Source organism: Terrapene carolina, unplaced genomic scaffold (genome assembly GCF_002925995.2).
Source record: "Terrapene carolina triunguis isolate 2854851 unplaced genomic scaffold, T_m_triunguis-2.0 Scaffold58, whole genome shotgun sequence".
In the NCBI taxonomy this organism is placed as follows: domain Eukaryota; kingdom Metazoa; phylum Chordata; order Testudines; family Emydidae; genus Terrapene; species Terrapene triunguis.
The window spans coordinates 79,592,702-79,612,029 of record NW_020664409.1 but is presented as its reverse complement, the minus strand read 5'-3'; the positions used below and the strand labels follow the sequence as shown (position 1 = coordinate 79,612,029).

At 41.6% G+C, this 19,328-nt stretch overlaps 1 protein-coding gene across 2 annotated transcripts in view; it reads left to right on the top strand.

Annotated features, from left to right (window-relative positions):
- Positions 1 to 19,328, top strand: part of AZIN1 (antizyme inhibitor 1) — a 54,038-nt gene that overhangs the window by 20,872 nt on the left and 13,838 nt on the right. For both annotated transcript variants that reach the window (XM_024208940.2, XM_024208941.2), the window contains exons 3-6: positions 9,671 to 9,868; positions 13,051 to 13,224; positions 13,734 to 13,906; positions 18,384 to 18,518. In XM_024208940.2, coding sequence (XP_024064708.1) covers positions 9,767 to 9,868; positions 13,051 to 13,224; positions 13,734 to 13,906; positions 18,384 to 18,518 — 584 coding nt within the window. In that variant the 5' untranslated portion in view covers positions 9,671 to 9,766. The remainder of the gene's footprint in view (positions 1 to 9,670; positions 9,869 to 13,050; positions 13,225 to 13,733; positions 13,907 to 18,383; positions 18,519 to 19,328) is intronic.

The following is a 19,328-nucleotide window of genomic DNA, read 5'->3' as shown; positions in this document are numbered from 1 at the left end:
AGGGGATTTCTATTTTCCAGCTAGCTTTTATGGTGATGTATATCAAAGAAGGAAACCACCTTAGCTTTTTTTAGAACATAGGCTGCATATCCAGTGCTGTCAGTTTAAAAAATACACTGTAAACGAAGGCATTCGTTATGGACACTCAGATACACTAAACCAATAGTTGGTTTGAATCGCTTTTCAAAGCAAAACTGAATTTTAACTTTTTTGGCTTTCAGATATTTGTATTTTAACAGCAGTATTTAAGTATTTTAAATTAAGATATATTTTTAATTGAAAGTTTTTAATCTAGGGATCCACTGTTACATCCCCAGGCTCTTCATGGTTTAACACGTACATCAAAGGTAGCAATTACATGGCTATGTGGCTGTCTTTCATAGTGCTCAGTTGATGGTAGTTGGGTCTGCCTTAAAAGATATTGCCTGGAGCTTGATGAAGAGTGACACTTGTGGGGCAAGGAGGGTATTGTTACTACCAGCACATTACATTTGTGTGACTTATGGTAATTTAACATTCCAAGCAAAACTTTCACTTCATAGTTTGGAATGGTGGTTTCTGCCCAGGTTGTTCAGTGAGGTGCAGAAAATGATTAAAATTAAGTACTAAACCCATTTCCTCCCTCTGTTTGTCATTTTGCCCCCCCTCCAGATATCTTGTCATCTTTGATTCCATTTAATTGAGTTGTGGGGCAGAAGGAGAAGGGATCTGAAGAAATCTCTCCACTGAGCTTAGTCTGTAATAAAGGGGAAAGATTTAGGTTTATACTAAACATCATCACCAACACGTTGATTAAATTTGAAAATCCCAGCCTGTATTGTCGAAGTATGAAACAGTTGGCCTAACTCTGCTCTCACTGAAGTCAATGGTTGACTTTAATGGAAGCAGAGTTAGACCAAGGCTGAGACCTTTAGAAAATGCATATGTACAGTAACTCTTGACAAAATCAGATTTTTTTTTCTAAATCCTAAAATGAAGAGCCAGCTTGAGTGTTGGACAGATGTGTACCTCCAAGGCTACTGAAACCCAACAGCTGAAGCTGTGTTCTCTCTAATCGTCCTTCATAGAAGGATCAGTGCAGCAGAGAATCCACTTGCCTGCCCGCTGTGTAGGGCTGCTGCAAAGCTATGTGCCACATGAGGAGTGAGCAGCTCCTGGAACCTTGCCCCTTTTCCAAACAAATCGACATCCGTTCTACTGCCTGAGGAGCCTCTGCACCTGTGAAGAAGGGATGGATTTGCTGTATTTAATTTTTTCTTTAAATACACTTTAAAGGTATAATGTCTAATTGTATATAAAATGTTAATTAACTGCTCATTCCCAAAAGTCCCTTTATTTTTGCCTCCTGCCTTTACAGTAATTAGTGAGTTTTCATTTTCAGAATTCAGTGGTTTTACTCAAGCTTAACTCAAAGCAGAGATGATACACTCTAACCTTCAGCAGACCAGATGTTCTTAATTGATAAAAAAAATACATAGTGCATCTTCTAAAACCTGGCCTGATTTTTAAAAACTAGCCCATTTTGTAGTACTAGACAGATAATTTAGAAAAACTTTGGGAAATTTGAGCAATTTAAAAATTAATGTACTAAACTGAGAATGAATAAAAGCCTTCTTGCTCCTATTTGTGCTGAATTTCATCAGTTGTCTAAACATGCAGCTTCTTTTTCAAGTAGTGTCCTTGTGGGTGCTCCGCTATAGGTGTATGTGCACCTCTAATCGGAAATTTTAGGTTGCAGTGTCAGTTCAGCCCCCACATGCGCTCTTCCTCCCTCATGGTCTGCCTCGAGTCTCGCTAGCACTGCTCAGATGAACACCCCCCAGTGGGGCCCCAGTTCCTTCTTGCCAGCCTTTGGCCTCAGCGAACAGTTGTCCCTTTCTTATCTGTTATTAGCATAAGTAGTAGTTGTTTTTGTTTTCCTTAACAGTTAATGTTTCCTTTTTACCCCATTGGGATTTTTAAAAAAAAAAAAGGAAGGAAGGAAAAAAAACTTCAGTTTCCCTGCCCTGTCTGGGGGTATTTCTCTCCTCTCTTCTCCTCCCCCCCCCTCCCCCCCAGGGCATTTAGAAGACACTAAGTTTTTTAAAATTAAAAAAGAGAGAGAGAAGAAAGGAAAAGAACTTTCTTCTGCATTTCTTACTGCTAGAGTATGATCGCTCCCCTCCCCTGCCATTCCCAGCTTCAAGAGGTGCCTCCCTCTGCCATCTTGCAAGAGCCAGGGGCTGAAGTTAAAACTCCTCCTTATGGAGAAGGCACTTCAACCTCCAGAGGGCTCTGGTGCTGACCCTGGATCACCTCCAGAGCCTTCAACTTCAAAGGGGGTAGAATTGTGGAAAAACAGATTTCCCCCCATAAAAGCTTGTGGAAAAAGGGGCTCCAAACCCCCAAACTGAGTTGGCCAGCCAGAGGGGTTCCGTAGTGTGATCGACCATCTTGGTACCAGCGGCTCCGAAGCACAGTACCCAAAAACATTAGGGTGCCTGTGCTATGAGCTCTGCCGCACCATCTAGAGACGCCAGTCCTTTAAACTCTTCCTTTCACTTGCGGAAAGATCCAAAGGCTCCACAATACCATAAGAACATAAGAGCAGCCATACTGGGTCAGACCAAAGGTCCATCTAGCCCAGGATCCTGTCTTTGACAGTGGCCAATGCCAGGTGCCCCAGAGGGAATGAACAGAACAGGTAATCAAGTGATCCATCCCCTGTTGCTCATTCCCAGCTTCTGGCAAACAGAGGCTAGGGGAACCATCCCTGCCCATCCTATAGCCATTGATGGATCTATCCTCCATGAACGTATCTAGTTCTTTTTTTGAACACTGTTCTAGTCTTGGACTTCACAACATCCTCTGGCAAGGAGTTCCACAGGTTGACTGCATTGTATGAAAAAATACTTCCTTTCGTTTGTTTTAAACCTGATGCCTATTAATTTCATTTGGTGACCTCAGTTCTTCTTTTATGAGTAAATAACACTTCCTTATGTACTTCTCTACACCAATCCTAATTTTATAGACTTCAATCATATCTCTTCTTCTCTTCTCTGCGCCCCCCCCCCCCCCGGTCGTCTCTTTTCCAAGCTGAAAAGTCCCAGTTCCATACCCCTAATTGTTGTTGTTGCCATTTTTGGAACCTTTTCCAATTCCAATATATCTCTTTGAGATGAGTCGACCACATCTGCATGCAGTATTTCAAGATGTGGGCATACCATAGAAATCATAGAAGTGGAAGGGACCTTGAGAGGTCATCTAGTCCAGTCCCCTGCACTCAAGGCAGGACTAAGTATTGTCTAGACCATCCCTGACAGGTGTTTGTCCAACCTGCTCTTAAAAATCCCCAATGATTGAGATTCCACCACCTTCATAGGCAATTTATTCCAGTGCTTAACCATTCTGATAGGAAGTTTTTCCTAATGTCCAACCTAAACCGCCCTTGCTGCAATTTAAGCCCATTGCTTCTTGTCCTATCCTCAGAGGTTAAGAACAACAATTTTTCTCCCTCTTCTTTGTAACAACCTTTTCATGTACTTGAAAACTATCATGTACCCCCTCAGTCAGTCTGGAGAAGAGAAATCTTCCCTCATAGGTCATGTATTCTAGACCTTTAATCATTTTTGTTGCGCTTCTCTGGACTTTCTCCAATTTGTCCACATCTTTCCTGAAATGTGTGCCCAGAACTGGACAAAATACTGAGGCCTAATGAGTGCGGATTAGAGCAGAAGAATTATTTCTCGTGCCTTGCTTACAATACTCCTGTTAATACATCCCAGAATTATTTTTTGCAACAGTGTTACACTGTTGACTCATATTTAGCTTGTGATCCACTGACACCCAGATCACTTTCTGCAGTACTCCTTCCTAGGCAGTCATTTCCCGTTTTGTATGTGTGCAACTGATTGTTCCTTCCTAAATGGAGTACTTTGCATTGTCCTTATTGAATTTCATCCTGTTTACTTCAGACCATTTCTCCAGTTTGTCCAGATCATTTTGAATTTTAATCCTATCCTCCAAAGCACTTGCAACCCCTCCCAGCTTGGTATTGTCCACAAACTTTAGAAGTGTACTCTCTATGCCATTATCTAAATCATTGATGAAGATATTGAACAGAACCGATCTCTGCGGGACCCCACTCATTATGCCCTTCCAGCATGACTGTAAACCCCTGATAACTACTCTCTGGGAATTATTTTCCAACCAGTTATGCACCCACCTTTATAGAGGCTCCATCTAGGTTATATTTCCCAATTTTGTTTGAGAAAGTCATGCGAGACAGTATCAAAAGCCTTACTAAAGTCAAGATATACCACATCTACCGATTTTTCCCCCCCTCTATCCACAAGGCTTGTTACCCTGGCAAAGAAAGCTATCAGGTTGGTTTGACACGGTTTGTTCTTGACAAATCCATGCTGTTACTTATCACCTTATTGTCTTCTAGGTGTTTGCAAATTGATTTAATTATTTGCTCCATTGTCTTTCTGAGTACAGAAGTTAAGATGACTGGTCTGTAATTCCCTAGGTTGTCCTTATTTCCCTTTTTATAGATGGGCAAATATAGGGCCCTTTTCCAGTCTTCTGGAATGTTTCCCATCTTCCGTGACTCTTCAAAGATGATTGCTAATGGTTCAGATATCTCCTCCATCAGCTCCTTGAGTATTCTAGGATGCATCATCAGGCCCTGGTGATTTGAAGACCTCTAACTTGTCGAAGTAATTTTTAACTTGTTCTTTCCCTATTTTAGACTCTGATCCTACCTCATTTTCACTGGCATTCACTATTTTAATGTCCAATCGCCACCAACCTTCTTGGATTTGTATAGAGGCAATATGATATTTTGTCTTATTATCTATCCCTTTCTTAATGATTCCCAACACTCTGTTCACTTTTTTGACAGCTGCTGTACATTGGGTGGATGTTTTCAGAGAACTATCCACAATGACTCAAAGATCTTTCCTGAGTGGTAACAGCTAATTTAGACCCCATCATTTTATGTGTATAGTTGGGATTGTCTTCCAATGTGCATATTAGCTCAGACTATCCAAATGGGTTTCGGGTTGCATTAATCACTGTTATCAGGGGCGCAAACTGTTGCCTCGGTCCGGAATCCTTATGCACTCCACAATTTCTATCGTGGTGGCATTCCTTAAAAATGTCCTTATTTTGGAAATCTGCAGAAGTGCGACTTGGGCCTCTGTCCACACTTTCACAGAACAGTATGCAATCACTGGAGATTTGGCCTTTGATGTCATCTTGGACTCCACAGTACTCTGTAGTAACAGACTCCACTCCAAAGTCCCAGCCCTCCATCGGGGATACTGCTGTGAAGTCACCTACAGTGGAACACACAGAGGGACACCTCTTGAACAGTCAAACACTAGTTTTGCCTTAAATGGTAGTACACCTCTACCTCGATATAATGCTACCCGATATAACACGAATTCAGATGTAAAGCAGTGCTCCGGGGGGGTGATGCTACGCATTCTGGCGGATCAAAGAAAGTTCGATATAACGTGGTTTCACTTACAACGCAGTAAGATTTTTTTTTTTTTTTTTTTTTTGGCACAGCGTTATATCGGGGTAGAGGTATATTAAGAAATGACAGCAACGGAAGTGAGCTTATTTTCCATCTTTTTAACTCCTGTTATAACTTGTCCTCTCTTTTGTCCATCAGTCCCTGACTAGATTCCAGAACTACACCAAATTTAATAAAATGAAGATTTGAGCTAGAGTCTTCCCAGTGTTGTTTTGTTGTAACTGCTGCCTGCGGTCTGAAAATTGGGTTCATGGGCTCCTCCCTAGGACACCGGCTAGCTGTCAAGTCCAGGATATTGCTGGAGTGTTTAAAATGTTATTGCATTGTGCATAGTAGCTATGTAAACAGTACTCTGGTGTTCCATATTGGTGTCACTGATTCCAAACCAAATGTGCTGAGGTTAAAAGTAAATTTTTAATTGCCAAACATACAAACTCAACCTGATCTGATAGACATCTCCACTGTCTTTCTGGTTCACATCACTTGTAGTGAGGTTTCTACAGCTAAGAACTTTGTAAATAATTCTGTTGATGCTAATCAGGGGATCCATCTCCCTCTGCTGGAGTTGTTTTGGCCCTGCAGGCCTCTCGAAAGTACACTTCTCAGATAAGCTAGATGTACAAGGGCAGGTATGCCAGATAAGAATGTACAGTTTTTTTAAGGCACTTTTCTGACCATATAGTTTTAAAATGAGTCAAGGCCCCAGGATTTGTTTCCATACACCAGATTAAAATGCGAAGTAGAATTGCATATTAGTTGTCCATCTCAAAGATGGCCTGAGATACCAGCAGTATTGTTTTTCATAACCGTACTAAACAGGATTAACTAAATTAGTTTTACATTTCATTTCTGAGTATCCTTTTGGGGGAAAGGGTGAAGGGGTTAGTACAGTGTACTCCTGAGAGAATTCTGTGCCAAAAAAATAAAAATTCTGCACACAGTATTTTAAAATTCTGTAAATGTTATTTGTCAATAAATAAATGTGATGGCTCCAATATGGCATTGGGGAGCACAGGCTACTGACAGCACGGAGATGGGAGATCACCCTGCAGCCCTGTCCCCTCCTCACTAGGACATGGACTTTGGTGGTGAGGCTGCACCACCTCTGACACAGCACAAGGGCCAGGCCTGCCCCAGAAACACCCCGAGTCCCTGCCCCTCCATGCCAGGTGAGCTAGGGGTAGGCAGGAAGACTCAGCCCAGCTGGATGCAAGTGTGAGGGGGTGCAGGTGTCTTGGTGGGGGTTCTAGGTGTCGGGGGATCTGGATGCAGATCTGGGGTGGAGTTTGTCAGAGTGGGGCTTTGAGTGTAGGGGCAGTTTGGATGCAGGGGTGAGGGTCCAGATGCTGAGTGGGCATGGGCTTGGGTGCAGGGGGGCTCCAGCTGCAGAATGTGAGGCTCATTAGGGTGGGGGTTTGGGTGCAGGGGGCTCTGGGGGGGGGATATGGATTGGGGGGGGTGTCCTGGATGCATGGGGGTTGGGCGGATGGGGGAGCAGCTCCCTATACAGTGACGCTTCCCCTCTTGGACTGAGAAGCGGGGAGGTGGGAGGTGTGGGGGTGGGTCTGACCCAGCCCTGGCTGCTCCTTGCAGGGGAAGAGGAAGTCCCATCCTCCCAAGCCAGGATTAACAGCTGAGCCTGGCACAGGGTAGGAGCCACTGGCTGGAGCATCCCAACCCCCCACCCCCCCGCCCCCAGATTTACCTCTCAGCTGGCTGCTCTGGGCACGCAGAACAACACACCCACGCTGCTGGGAAGTGGAACATGACGACTTTTGCGGATTCCTGTTGCTTCCCCATCAGAGAGTCATTTTTCATCAGGGAAGCAAAGAAATCTGCGGGGACGTGAATTCTGCGCATGTGCAGTGGTGCAGAATTCCCCCATGAATAGTACAGTGGTCTTCACGCCATCTGAAGTCCTAGTTATCTTACTAACTTTTGGAAACTCAGCCATGTTTTGTGGTGGTTTGGGTTATTTTTAACCCCTTGATAGAAATATAGCTTTTTGTGCTTTACTTAGGACCCCAAATATAGGAAAATGCTGATCTTTGAAACAATGGGTTCTTTTCATTTGGTTATTGCAGCTTCTGTACAATTATTCCCAGAACTGTTGTTAAAATCTACAAAGCTTTTATTTCAAAGCAAAGTAGCACATCTTTCTAGTAAGCTCACAGCTTTTTCCTAATCAGTGTGACATCTTCAACCAGAGATTTTGGGGAATATCCACAATGTTTATGTAAAAATGGTAGCTAGACAATTTTTATAAGCTCCAGTCTGGGATCTGGACAGTTAATCTTTAAAATCTCAAAGGGTTCTAACAGAACTTGTTTTAAGCAGGATTAAACGAGTTCAGCCTATTAAGCAAGTAAAACTGATGGAATGATCCAGTCAGCAATTGGTAGTTCTCAGCCATGTGCACATTTTTATGTGAAATTACTTGGCCTTATGTCACATACCCCCATATTAATACATTGCGTATATTTAATAAAAAATGTTTTAGTTATTCAGGGCCCTTCTTGAGCCAAATTGTCACTCTGTTAAATTGAATTGATGCACCTTGTTCAGAAAAAAACTTTTAACTGTCAATACAGACTTTATTATTAAACAAGACAAATGAATTGAAACTTGGCTATGAATATATTTAGAAATACATATATTTGCATGTTTCTTACATCAGCGATTTATTTTGAAGTCTATCACTAGTAATCTCACCATAGCAAACACAACAAATGAGCTTTAAAACATGCAGTTATAGCTCTTATACAGTTTCAAAGCTTCTTAAATAACTGCTTTTCACTGATCTTATCTCCATTCTATTGATGTCTTTAGCTCTTCTGAAATAGAGATGTGAAAGACAGTATATAAAGTTAGAGTGGCACAAAGTCAAGTATTTTTTCCATCCTGGATTTAATATATGCATAAAATGGGTATGCATTTGTATTTTATAAATTCAAAACAAAACTGTGAACGGAAAATATAAGAACAGCCTAACAAATCTCAATGCTAGCATGTTTCCAATAGACTCAAGGCTTCTTTGCAGATAAGGCGTCTACAAATAAGGGCTTGTCTACACTTAAAACGCTGCAGTAGCACTGCTGTAGCACTTCAGTGAGGACGCTACCTATGCCGATGGGAGGGGTTCTGTCAGTGTAGATACTCCACCTCCCCAAGAGGCAGTTGCCAGGATTCTCCCATTGACCTAGCGTTTTCTACACCAGTGGTTAGGTTGGTTTAACTGCATTGCTCAGGATTATGGATTTTTCATGCCCATGAGCAACATAGTTATACCAAGCTAATTTTCTCCTTTAGACCAGGCCTCAGCAAGAAGCATACTGTTGAAAGCCTTGGTATACACATCTGTCTCCAAACATAAGGAATAACACAGAAGTTGCAGCTATTAAGACAATAAAGAACATCCAGTGCTGATGGCACTCAGGATGTTGAACTATGCTTCCACACACAAGGTGGATGAGGTAATATATTTTATTGGACCAACTTCTGTTGATGAAAGAGACATACTTTCAAGGCACACACAGCTCTGCACAGATCAAAAGCTTGTCTTTTTCACCAACAGAAGTTGGCCCAATAAAAGAGATTACCTCACCCAACTTGTCTCTAATATCCTGGGACCAACATGGCTACAACAATACTGCAAACAAGCTTCCACCCACCCATGTTTTGGGTTTATGGTTTATCTATGAGTATTTTTAATCATTTGTATAATCCAGAGCAGTACATTTTGAATCCCTGTTGCAAAACACAAATAAATGTGTCCAGCCTGAGACCCTTACCAAGAACAGGACTTTCATATGAACTATTTCAGCCATTTGAATAGCAGTAAGGGTAGTGCCTTTCTAGTAGAAAATGACAGTTGACTCATCTCAAAGTTTAGCATCAGTTTAAGGCAGTTTTATTCTATTTTACTCCAAGAATTAGTAAAATTGTGTATCTTTGTGCAGGACTCACGATCTCTTGATCCAAGGTAAGTGAAGGGAGCAGAGCAGAAAGCTTCATTTAACAAGTGTCTTGTCTTATTTGCAGCACAACAAAAATGGAAGGTCCTTTGTAAATTTAAATAGAAGCGTTGGGGAATGATGAGTGCTGTTTATCAACTGTTTATTTTACCATTTTTTTCCTGTTGTGCAGTTTGTTGCATAATTTAAGGACCCGGATCTAAGGCTTGGCGGCCTGTCCCTTGTGTTTCTTGGTTTATGACTGTCGGCTTTGCGGAATACGGCTGAGATGAAAGGATTTCTTGAGGATGCAAACTACTCCATTGGCCTGCTGGATGAAGGAGCAACTCTTGGAGATGTTATTGACAACTATGTTTATGAACATACACTTGTAAGTATTTGATATCCAAGCCCTTCTAGTCTAACTGAATTAATTTTCATTTATAATTTGCTAGTATTTAAATTCTTCAATTCCTAGTCTCAAATTAAGTCTGACTAGCAAGTGTATTGTAGGCAAGATGGCAATGACACATACAGTTAAGGTTGCCTAACATTTTTAATTATAAACCCCTTTCCAATTGCTTATAACTTTGCCAAATTTTAACCATTTGGGCTGAAATTTTCCATGTTTGCTCTCTGCCTCGCTGAATTTTGTTGGCAATGTTTGAGCAAAAACTGGTCAGCCACTTCCAAAAATGAGGTTGTGGGGGAAATATCTTCGCCAATGTTAAATAAATAAAATTATCCAGCTGTTCCTATGAAGAGCTTTAGCATCTATGGGATTTGGAGCAGCGACCTGAAGTTTGGCCAGTAGATAGTGCTGGGGTTAGAGAAGTGTGTTTTACTGCCCCCATGAAAATTTGCCCAGAGTTGGCTGATTCATAAGCTTCTGAAAGGAATCATTTGCACATGCTCAGAGATTGTTTGGGTCTTCCTGTTAAAAATTTCTATATTCCATCTGCACTGAGTACCCCCACTAGTTCCACAGAGCTCTTCTCTGCATATGCTAAGTGCACTGTTTATGCTCCCAGTTCCCAACGAGCCTCCTACATGCTAGGAACAGAGGGGGTGGGGTGGGGGAACAACAGCAGCTACTCTTTCAGCCTAGAGGAAGGTATGCTGCACTGGGAGCCAGGAGGAGACCATGAGTTCTAGGCTTGGATCTTTTACTGACTGGTTTTATTAATTCTGTGATGTCAGACTTTTTTATTGAGCAAGGTCTCTCACCCCTATCTTAAGAAGCAGGCAAACAGCATAAAGGGGTAATGGAAGGGTTGCACAAGGCCATCTGTGGCAGAGCTCAGAATACAACCCCTGTTCTTTAATATGCCATACCTAAGAGTTAACCAGGTTGCACAGGTGACCTGGCATTTTCCTAACTTTTGAGTGCTTGACTTTAGAACCTTAATGTACTTTTAGTATAGACTCTTGTATAGAATTGTAATTATAATCTTGATGCCTCAGATAGATGGGGGAAAGAACCCTCAAATCATGTCAAACCAACCTAATATCCTTCTCTGACAGGGTAACAGGGTTTGTGGAGGGGGGAAGCAGTAAATGTCATATCTCGACTTTAGTAAGACTTGATACTATCTCACATGAACTCTTCTTAAGCAAACTAGGGAAATATAGCCTAGTGACGAACCTACTATAAGATGGGTGCACAACTGGTTGGAAAATCGTACTCTGAGAGTAGCTATCAATGGTTCATACTGAAGCTGGAAAGGCATATCAAGTGGGGTGCAGGAGGGATCTGTCCTGGGTTCAGTTCTAGTCAGTATCTTCATAAATTTGCCTAGTGGCATAGAGAGTACACTTATAAAGTTTGCAGACGATACCAAGCTGGGAGGGGTTGCAAGCACTTTGGAGGATAGGATTAGAATTCAAAATGACCTTGATAAATTGAAGAATGGTCTGAAAAAATAGGATGAAATTCAGTAAGGACAAGTGCAAAGTACTACAGTTAGGAAGGAATAATCAATTGCACAAATACAAAATGGGAAATGACTGCCTAGGAAGGAGTACTGTAGAATAAGATCTGGGGGTTATAGTGGATCACAAACTAAATATGAGTCAACATTGTAATATTGTTACAAAAAAAAGTGAACATCACTCTCGGACATAGTAGCAGGAGTGTTGTAAGCAAGACATGAGAAGTAATTCTTCCACTATGGTCTCAGTTGGAGTACACTGCTCAGCACTAAATTGCTCAGCAAAGGCCTCCACAGGAAAGATGTGGATAAATTGGAGAAAGTCCAGAGGAGAGCAACAAAAATGATTGAAGGTCTAAAAAACTTGACCTACAAGGAAAGGTTGAAAAAATAGGATTTGTTTAGTCAAGAGAAGACTGAGGGGGGACATAAGTTTTCAAGTATGTAAAATGTTGTTACAAAGAAGAGGGTGATAAATTGTTCTCCTTATCCACAGAAGGCAGGTCAAGAAGTAATGGGCTTGAATTGCAGAAAGGCAGACGTATATTAGACATTAGGAAAAATTTTCTAATTGTAAGGGTAGTTAAGCACTGGAACAAATTACCTAGGAAAGTTGTGGAATCTCCATCACTAGATGTTTTTACGATCAGGATAGACAAAGACCTGCCAGGGATGGTCATGATTAAGGCTACGGTTTAGTCACGGGTATTTTTAGTAAAAGTTATGGACAGGTCACAGGCAATAAACAAAAATTCACGGCCCATGACCTGTCCATGACTTTTATTAAAAATACTTGTGATTAAACCTTGGAGGGTGTGGGGGGGCATCTGGGTGGGTGGCTGAGGCTGGGGGGGGGGATGCTGCTGGAAGGGAAACATCCAGGTGGTGGCTGAGGCGGGGCACCCGGGGACAGCGGACCACAGCGGCTCTGGCCGGCTGGGGACCGCTGCCCGGGGCCAGCGGACCGCAGTGGCTGGTGTGGCTGTCCTGGAGGCCACCTGAATAGCTGTCCCCAGAGCCAGCTGCTTCGGTGGCTCTGGGGTCAGCCACCCTGGCCCCTGCAGAAGTCACGAAAGTCATGGAATCCATGACTTCCATGACCTCCATGACAGACACGGAGCCCTAGTCATGACAAATACTTAATCCTGCCTCAGTGCAGGGGAACTGGACTAGATGATCTATCGATGTGCCTTCCAGTCCTACATTTCTGTGATGCTATGGCCCTGCCCCCGCTCAGGAAAGTTAAGGACTTCTTTAAAAAACAAGCACTTTTTTTTAATGGAAATATTTTGTTACCTTAAATATAGATCTTGCAAAAGCCATAATACTAGGCATTTAAGGTAGGGCCTTTCATCCAAAGAATTTTAAAGTATTCTGTAAATAATTTTAACAACTTCTTTGAAGGAGTAGGTATTGCCTTCATTTTAAAATTGGGTAAATTTTGGCACAGAAGTCAAATGAATTGTCCAAGGTCATACATTAAGCCAATGGCAGAATAAAAAATATATAATCTATTCTTCCCAGTCATTCTTTGACCTAATAAACATGAGATATTTGTGCTTCATAGGATATGTTTGCTTTGACTTCAGGTCCACCATTATAGATACGTGATTTTTATTTTTCTACTGTCCTTTGTTTATAGACTGGAAAAAATGCATTTTTTGTTGGTGATCTTGGAAAGCTTCTGAAGAAACACAATCAATGGCAGAATGTGATGGCACCAGTAAAACCATTTTACGCTGTAAAATGCAATTCCACTCCAGGTGTACTTGAGATTCTGGCAGCTCTTGGAATTGGGTTTGCATGTTCTAGTAAAGTGAGTGTTTGTTCTGTATATCCTGTTTGCCTGTCAAATTACCCTCTCTCTATCCTGGAGTCTGTTAAATCTGTCCTATATAAAACTTCTGCTCTTGGTGTTAGTTACCATGCGGACACATTCTTTGCCTTAAACTGTAAACCCTTTATTATGACTCAGTATAGCAATTCCATTTTGTACTATTGAAGCAGCTTATAATACACAGTTTAGCTAGAAGAAAACCTTATTTGAGCTATACAGATGCTCCCCGACTTACGCAAGCATTCCGTTCTGGAACGCCTTGCGTAACTCGAATTTTGCATAAGTTGGAAATGTATAACCGACCATTACGCAAAAAAACAAAAACCCTCCTATTTCTAGCTTACGGAACTTTTTCCATAAGTGCGGATTTGCATTAGGTTTGCATGACCCGGGGGATGTCTGTATATCCCCACATAAATTGAAGATAAATTCACTACTGAAACTCATTTGTCATGTGTCTAACACTTTAATACTGTCTTGTTTTTCAGTCTGAAATGGCATTGGTACAAGACTTGGGCATTGCTCCTGAAAACATTATATATACAAATCCTTGCAAGCAAGCTTCTCAGATAAAATATGCAGCGAAAACTGGGGTAAACATCCTGACTTGTGACAATGAAAGTGAATTAAAGAAAATTGCACGTAACCATCCAAGTGCTAAGTAAGTGTTGCATTGAAAAGAGAGAGAAATCTTAGTTTCTCTTATTGCTGTGGGAATTTAACTTTGACTGTGGTATGGGTTGTCTGTAAACCTGGAAGGAAGAGAAGCATGTGTGTTTTTTAATGCAGTTTACTTGCATGTATTTTGTCCAACCTTGGCTCTGGTGTAGCAGTGTTTCTCTAAAGATATTTTGTTGCAGGATTTTCTCTTCTGGGTCTCAGCTTCCTAGCATAACAGGTGGAACTCCCCATGCTCAGAAAAACCTGAGGGGAACTTTGGCTTTGGGGGCCGAACTTTCACGTCAGTATTCTGGCAGTTTAATTTCAGTACATTGGCGCCTGCCTTGGGGCCTCAGCTCCTCTTCATCTACCAGTAGTCTTACTTTGCATGGCTTCAGTGTTTTATTTCAGGATGTCATCCATTTACTTGACTCCCAATGGCTTCAATTGTCAACAAATGAGCACATACATTGAATCTTCTGCCTGGGATTTGGGTGTGTTGTGTAGTGGTGTCAGATACACCTGCAGATGTCACTAGCGAATTAAGAGTAATGGGTATTGCCTTCAGTCCCTTCTTGAGATACCCCAGCCATGGCTTAGAGTACTTCCAAAGAGAAATCACTCAATCATAAACCTGAGTCTGCTTCCGCTGCTGAGTGCTGGAGTTCTGTTAGTGCCACCCACATTGGTACAGATTCCACTTCCCTCTAGACCCAATGCGAGAGAGCTTCCTCAGAGCATCTTGTATCATCCCCATTCATAGCTGGGGGCTTGACTATGGTCTGAGCCTCCCTGTGGAAGAAGAGAGTTTTTCTCCGACACTCCCAAGTCACAGGGAGTCAGTACTTGAAGTGAATAGTACTGTGCTTCATGTTGGTTAACAAGGCGTTGCTTCCATGTAAATTTCAACAGGAAACACCAAGAAACAAGGTGCCCTGACATATCACTACCAAAGCGCCTGACTCTGTTCAGGTTCACATCTTGGAGATGGATCTGGGGAGATTCTGTGATAGTACTGTTTGGGATCTTGCCAAGTCCCTCCTGGTTATCTCTCAGGCTGTCTCAAAGGCTACAGTACTACCTTCAGTGCTTCTTTCCCACCCTGCATTGGGACCTGCTGGCGCTTCACACAATCAGAGCACCATCTGCACAGATACTACACCCACACTAAGTTGGTTTGGTTGGTGCATGAAGCATTGGCTTTGACATAGGTACCTCATGCAATTGAAGGGTCTTAACAAAAGTAGTGTAGATGACTTCTGTGCTACTGTTTATGCTCCATTAGCTTGTTAAATAGATCACTGTAGTGGGAGCAGGGTGGTGATCAGGATGACATGGCTTCTATTTGGAATCAGATAAGCTGACCACCAACTAATTGCAAAAACATCTCCATTGCAGAGCAGCAGCACATTAGCAAGACTGTGGGAGGATCTGGCTTCCTCCAGTTTCTTGAAAAACTGGCTAAGTTGGCTAGTTTGAGTTAGTGCCAGTTCAGGAATCTTCAAAGGCTATAATCAAGACTTTCACCTCCATCCAGTAGGGTTGTGGTGCCATTGCACTCTCTTTGGGTCCAGCTGGTGAAGAAGCAACAGGCTGCCCAGACTGCCCTGTCAGACAGTCAAGAAGTGTATTTCTGTTAAGTTTCCCCTCTCTCTGCCCTGCCCCATCCCCTCATGAGCTTGTGGTTGAGGTGGCCATGGCTGGAGCAAAGACTGTTCATTGTGATCCTGAGCTTCAGTGCTAAGATTCTTTTGGACAAAGGTTTACTAGTCCACAGTTGGATCCTTTTGCATTATGAAATATCAGTTCTTCACAGTCAAAGGACAGACTGACTTTTGAAAAAGGCCTCTGCCCTAGTTCAGTCCATTTCTTATGAGAAAATCCTTGGAGTCTTTAAGGTAAATAAATAATCTTAGTGCAGGAGGTCATGGACCTGGGCTGGCATCTGGTGCGGACAGCCTTTGATGTGGGTGATAGTAGCTAGCATGTGTATGTGAAAGCCTTTGTAAACTAGAAGGCCATGTTAAAGAATCATTCAATCAGAGTCAAAGTGGCTTGTGCTGTCTTCCTCATGGATGTTTCTAGCAGTCTACAAGACTGCTACATGATACTTGCTCCATGCATTTACAAAGCAGTTGCTTAGATTCAGCATATAGGAAGAAATCCCATTTTGGAGTATAAATCCTGTAGAACTTGAGTCCAAATTCTCTTACCACATAGTTTTATTTCTTTCTGGATTTCACCTGAGTTGGCTAAACTTTTAAAGTCCTTGTGTTTGTCCTACAGACTGTTCTACAGTCTGAAGTGATAAGCCTGGTTTTCCTTTTGGGAGGTATCTTATACCTTCTTTATGTACTTCAAAAATAATTCCATATTTTTTGCATTGACTTGCTGCCAGTTCCAGTCATGTGACTCTAATTACTTGCATTCCTGGAGAGAATCCTGCACAGAAAATTGAAATTCTTCTCTGAAGATTTTCATCCATCTCCATCGATGTTTGGAGAGGAACTTTTTTGAAGTGTTGGTTTCTCAGATTTTGATGCTTTTACTATTCAGCCTTCTGAGGCATTCTTTTTTTCTAATCATTTTTGTTTTGTGATTGGCTAATTTTTCTTTGCGGAGCCTTCACATTTTGCTAAAATCTGGAATTGACTGAAAGAATCCAAGGGCAGTAATTATGCTCAGGGTGTCATGTGACCTCCAGTAGGGAAAGATGGATCATGCTCCTACCCACTACCATTGCCTTTAAGGGCCAAAAAGCACCAAGATCTTAGACTTCCTCCAGCCTCACTTTAGCCAGCTGAGACCCAGGCGTGAGAATCCTGCAAGATATTTTGAGAAGAGCAAAATTACAAGGTAAAGTAGTTTTCTTTTATCTTGTACAGTTGTTTTTGCTAGAAAATCTTTACTGATGCTTTATAATGCTGTCATGAAAACTTGTCAGTTCAGTATGGCATATGTAGTCTTGGTTAACAAATGTTTTCAGACTAACCTTGGTGCTACATAACCTGTAGTGTGCAGAAATAGATATATTTTTGGTGTTTTCATATGGTGAATTCAAAGGATTTGATTTTGTCAAATAACTAGGCCCAATATATAGGTTTGTCCAAATGTTATTACAGAACATTGTATAACTAAAATTGTTTAATTTTGATCACAGAAATTTTTTTTTTAAAATCATTTACGTGTTTGTGCTGGTGAAAGAGAACCAGGAAATGAAACTGGCCAGTCTACTTTATCCAAAATGAGTGAAATGCCAGCAGTAACAAATGGCATAAATGATGAGCAAGGATGCTGAAGGGCACACGTGGAAGAAATGGAAGTTAGATTTCCCCCCTCAGGCATACCCCTTTAAACTGTCTTTCGTAAATGTTTGCAATTTGAGGATTCTATTAAATTTTTGGCAGTTGCTAGATTATCACATCACTGGTAGTAGCCAACAGTGTGCTTATCTTTGCTTGGCAAGGAGACTGTGATCTTTCCTTTCAGATGCAGAACTTGCCAGTTATCCATGCCTTTTTCATCTCCAGATTGGATTACTGCAGTTCACTCTGCATGGGGTGCTTGGACTTCACCAGTCAACCTTCAGCTAGTGCAAAATGCGGCTTTTTATGTTTGATGGTGTTTCTCACTTGGGATTGAAAATGGAGTCATTGACCCTTTTAGCTGACGTTGAGTGAGTTTGTATTAATATAATCTTGTGTTTGTACACTCTGGTTTTGATAGGCATGTCTTATCAAATTACCACTCCATAGTAATTAAAGCATAACAAGACTGATTAAATATCAATTAATGAGACTCAGCTCACGAAGCCACAAGAAATTAGCCACCCCCAGCTCTAGCCAAAGACTGAGTTAATAGGTCTTCTAGCTATGATATGTGAGACCCATTGGAGGAGGAGAAATGGCACTCCGACAGCAGCCTCCTTCTCGCAGGCAACGAGGAAGTAATGGGGGAGGGAATGGAACACCCCTTGCACCCAGTCCAACTGCCAGTGGAGTAGGGGGGTTGGGAGGGGTCTCTACATGTATCAGACTTCTACTAGACAAGGCTGATGTAAAAAGATAAACACAGCAGGCTCCAAAGGGAATCCCAGGGCACTCTTCCTCCTGCCAGCCAGGAGGAAAGGGCTGGAGAGAAGCAATCCCATTGTCACTAAAGAGCAGTTTATGAGCAAGCACTCCTTATGAGAAGGTAACCCTTTCTTTATTACAGCACCCAACAGACTCTTGCTGCTACAACAGAGTCTTAGTTGCTGCATTTCCAAATCCCTTTTCCTTGTTGGCTCCATGTTTTAGCCCCTAATTGCTAGTTTTTTCTCTGTACAGGATTGTTTTTATTAGGCTCACTTGACTCGTCCATCGATGGAGCTGGAGTATTGACAACATAATCAACATACTTCTGACAGTCTTCAGGCTTCACATGTGCTGATGATGATGTAAACCAACTGTGCCCCAATCATCTTCCCCTTCTCTTAGGCTCTTACTACATATTGCCACAGAAGACATTAGTGGAGCTGAGGAGATGAACATGAAATTTGGCACCATGCTGAAGAGCTGTAGGCACCTCATGGAATGTGCTAAGGAGCTTGAAGTCCAAATAGTTGGTGTTAAGTGAGTAGCTTTTTCATTTTTTTCCCTTTTATGTGTAATATTAAATACTCAAACTTAGATTTAACTCAAATTTTTTATTGTGCCAGTTTATTCTCCTTCCCTTATAGGGAACAATATAAAATCCAGTTGCATCATTTGAGAATTTTTGGTGACACTTATGCATTCAAATCAGTATGAAACAGAAAAGTAATTGCATTTGAGCTACAAAAAGTGTCACTGATGTTAAGGCAACCCAAAGTGGATATGTGAAATCCATTTTGCTGTAGTCAGAAAAACTGCTAGAGCGTTTCAGCCACTGACTTCCCTACTCTTGCTCTTGTGCTTTCCAGTGATTGGCTTTTATCTGTCTAACTCTGCATAGAAAAATGAACAGTTGGACTGATAAAAGGCAGTAGGTCAGTGTGGGAAAATCAGTACAGATACTGGGTGAGATAATGCTGTAAGATTTAACTATGAAAAGTTTTTAATGATGTCCATAGTAATCACTTCAAGTTCAGAGTTCTAGTAATTTTAGTTTTTGACCTGTAGATGGCAGAGGATCTTCTTGAAGTGTTTTTAGTCTTCCTAAACTGAGTGACCTGTGGTACTTAAATCTAGAGTAAGCTAGATACACAAAGATGAAAAATTCTCATATCACACTGATCAAAAATTGATGCACAAATTGTCTGTATGCTTTCAACTGCTGCAAAAACTTGTGGAACACTAATGAACATGTTTGATAGATTAAGGAAACAGTCAAAATAAGAGGAATATTCCTTTATCAGTCACCGGGGTGGGTTAAAAAAATCTATTTTTTTTTTTAACCTAAAC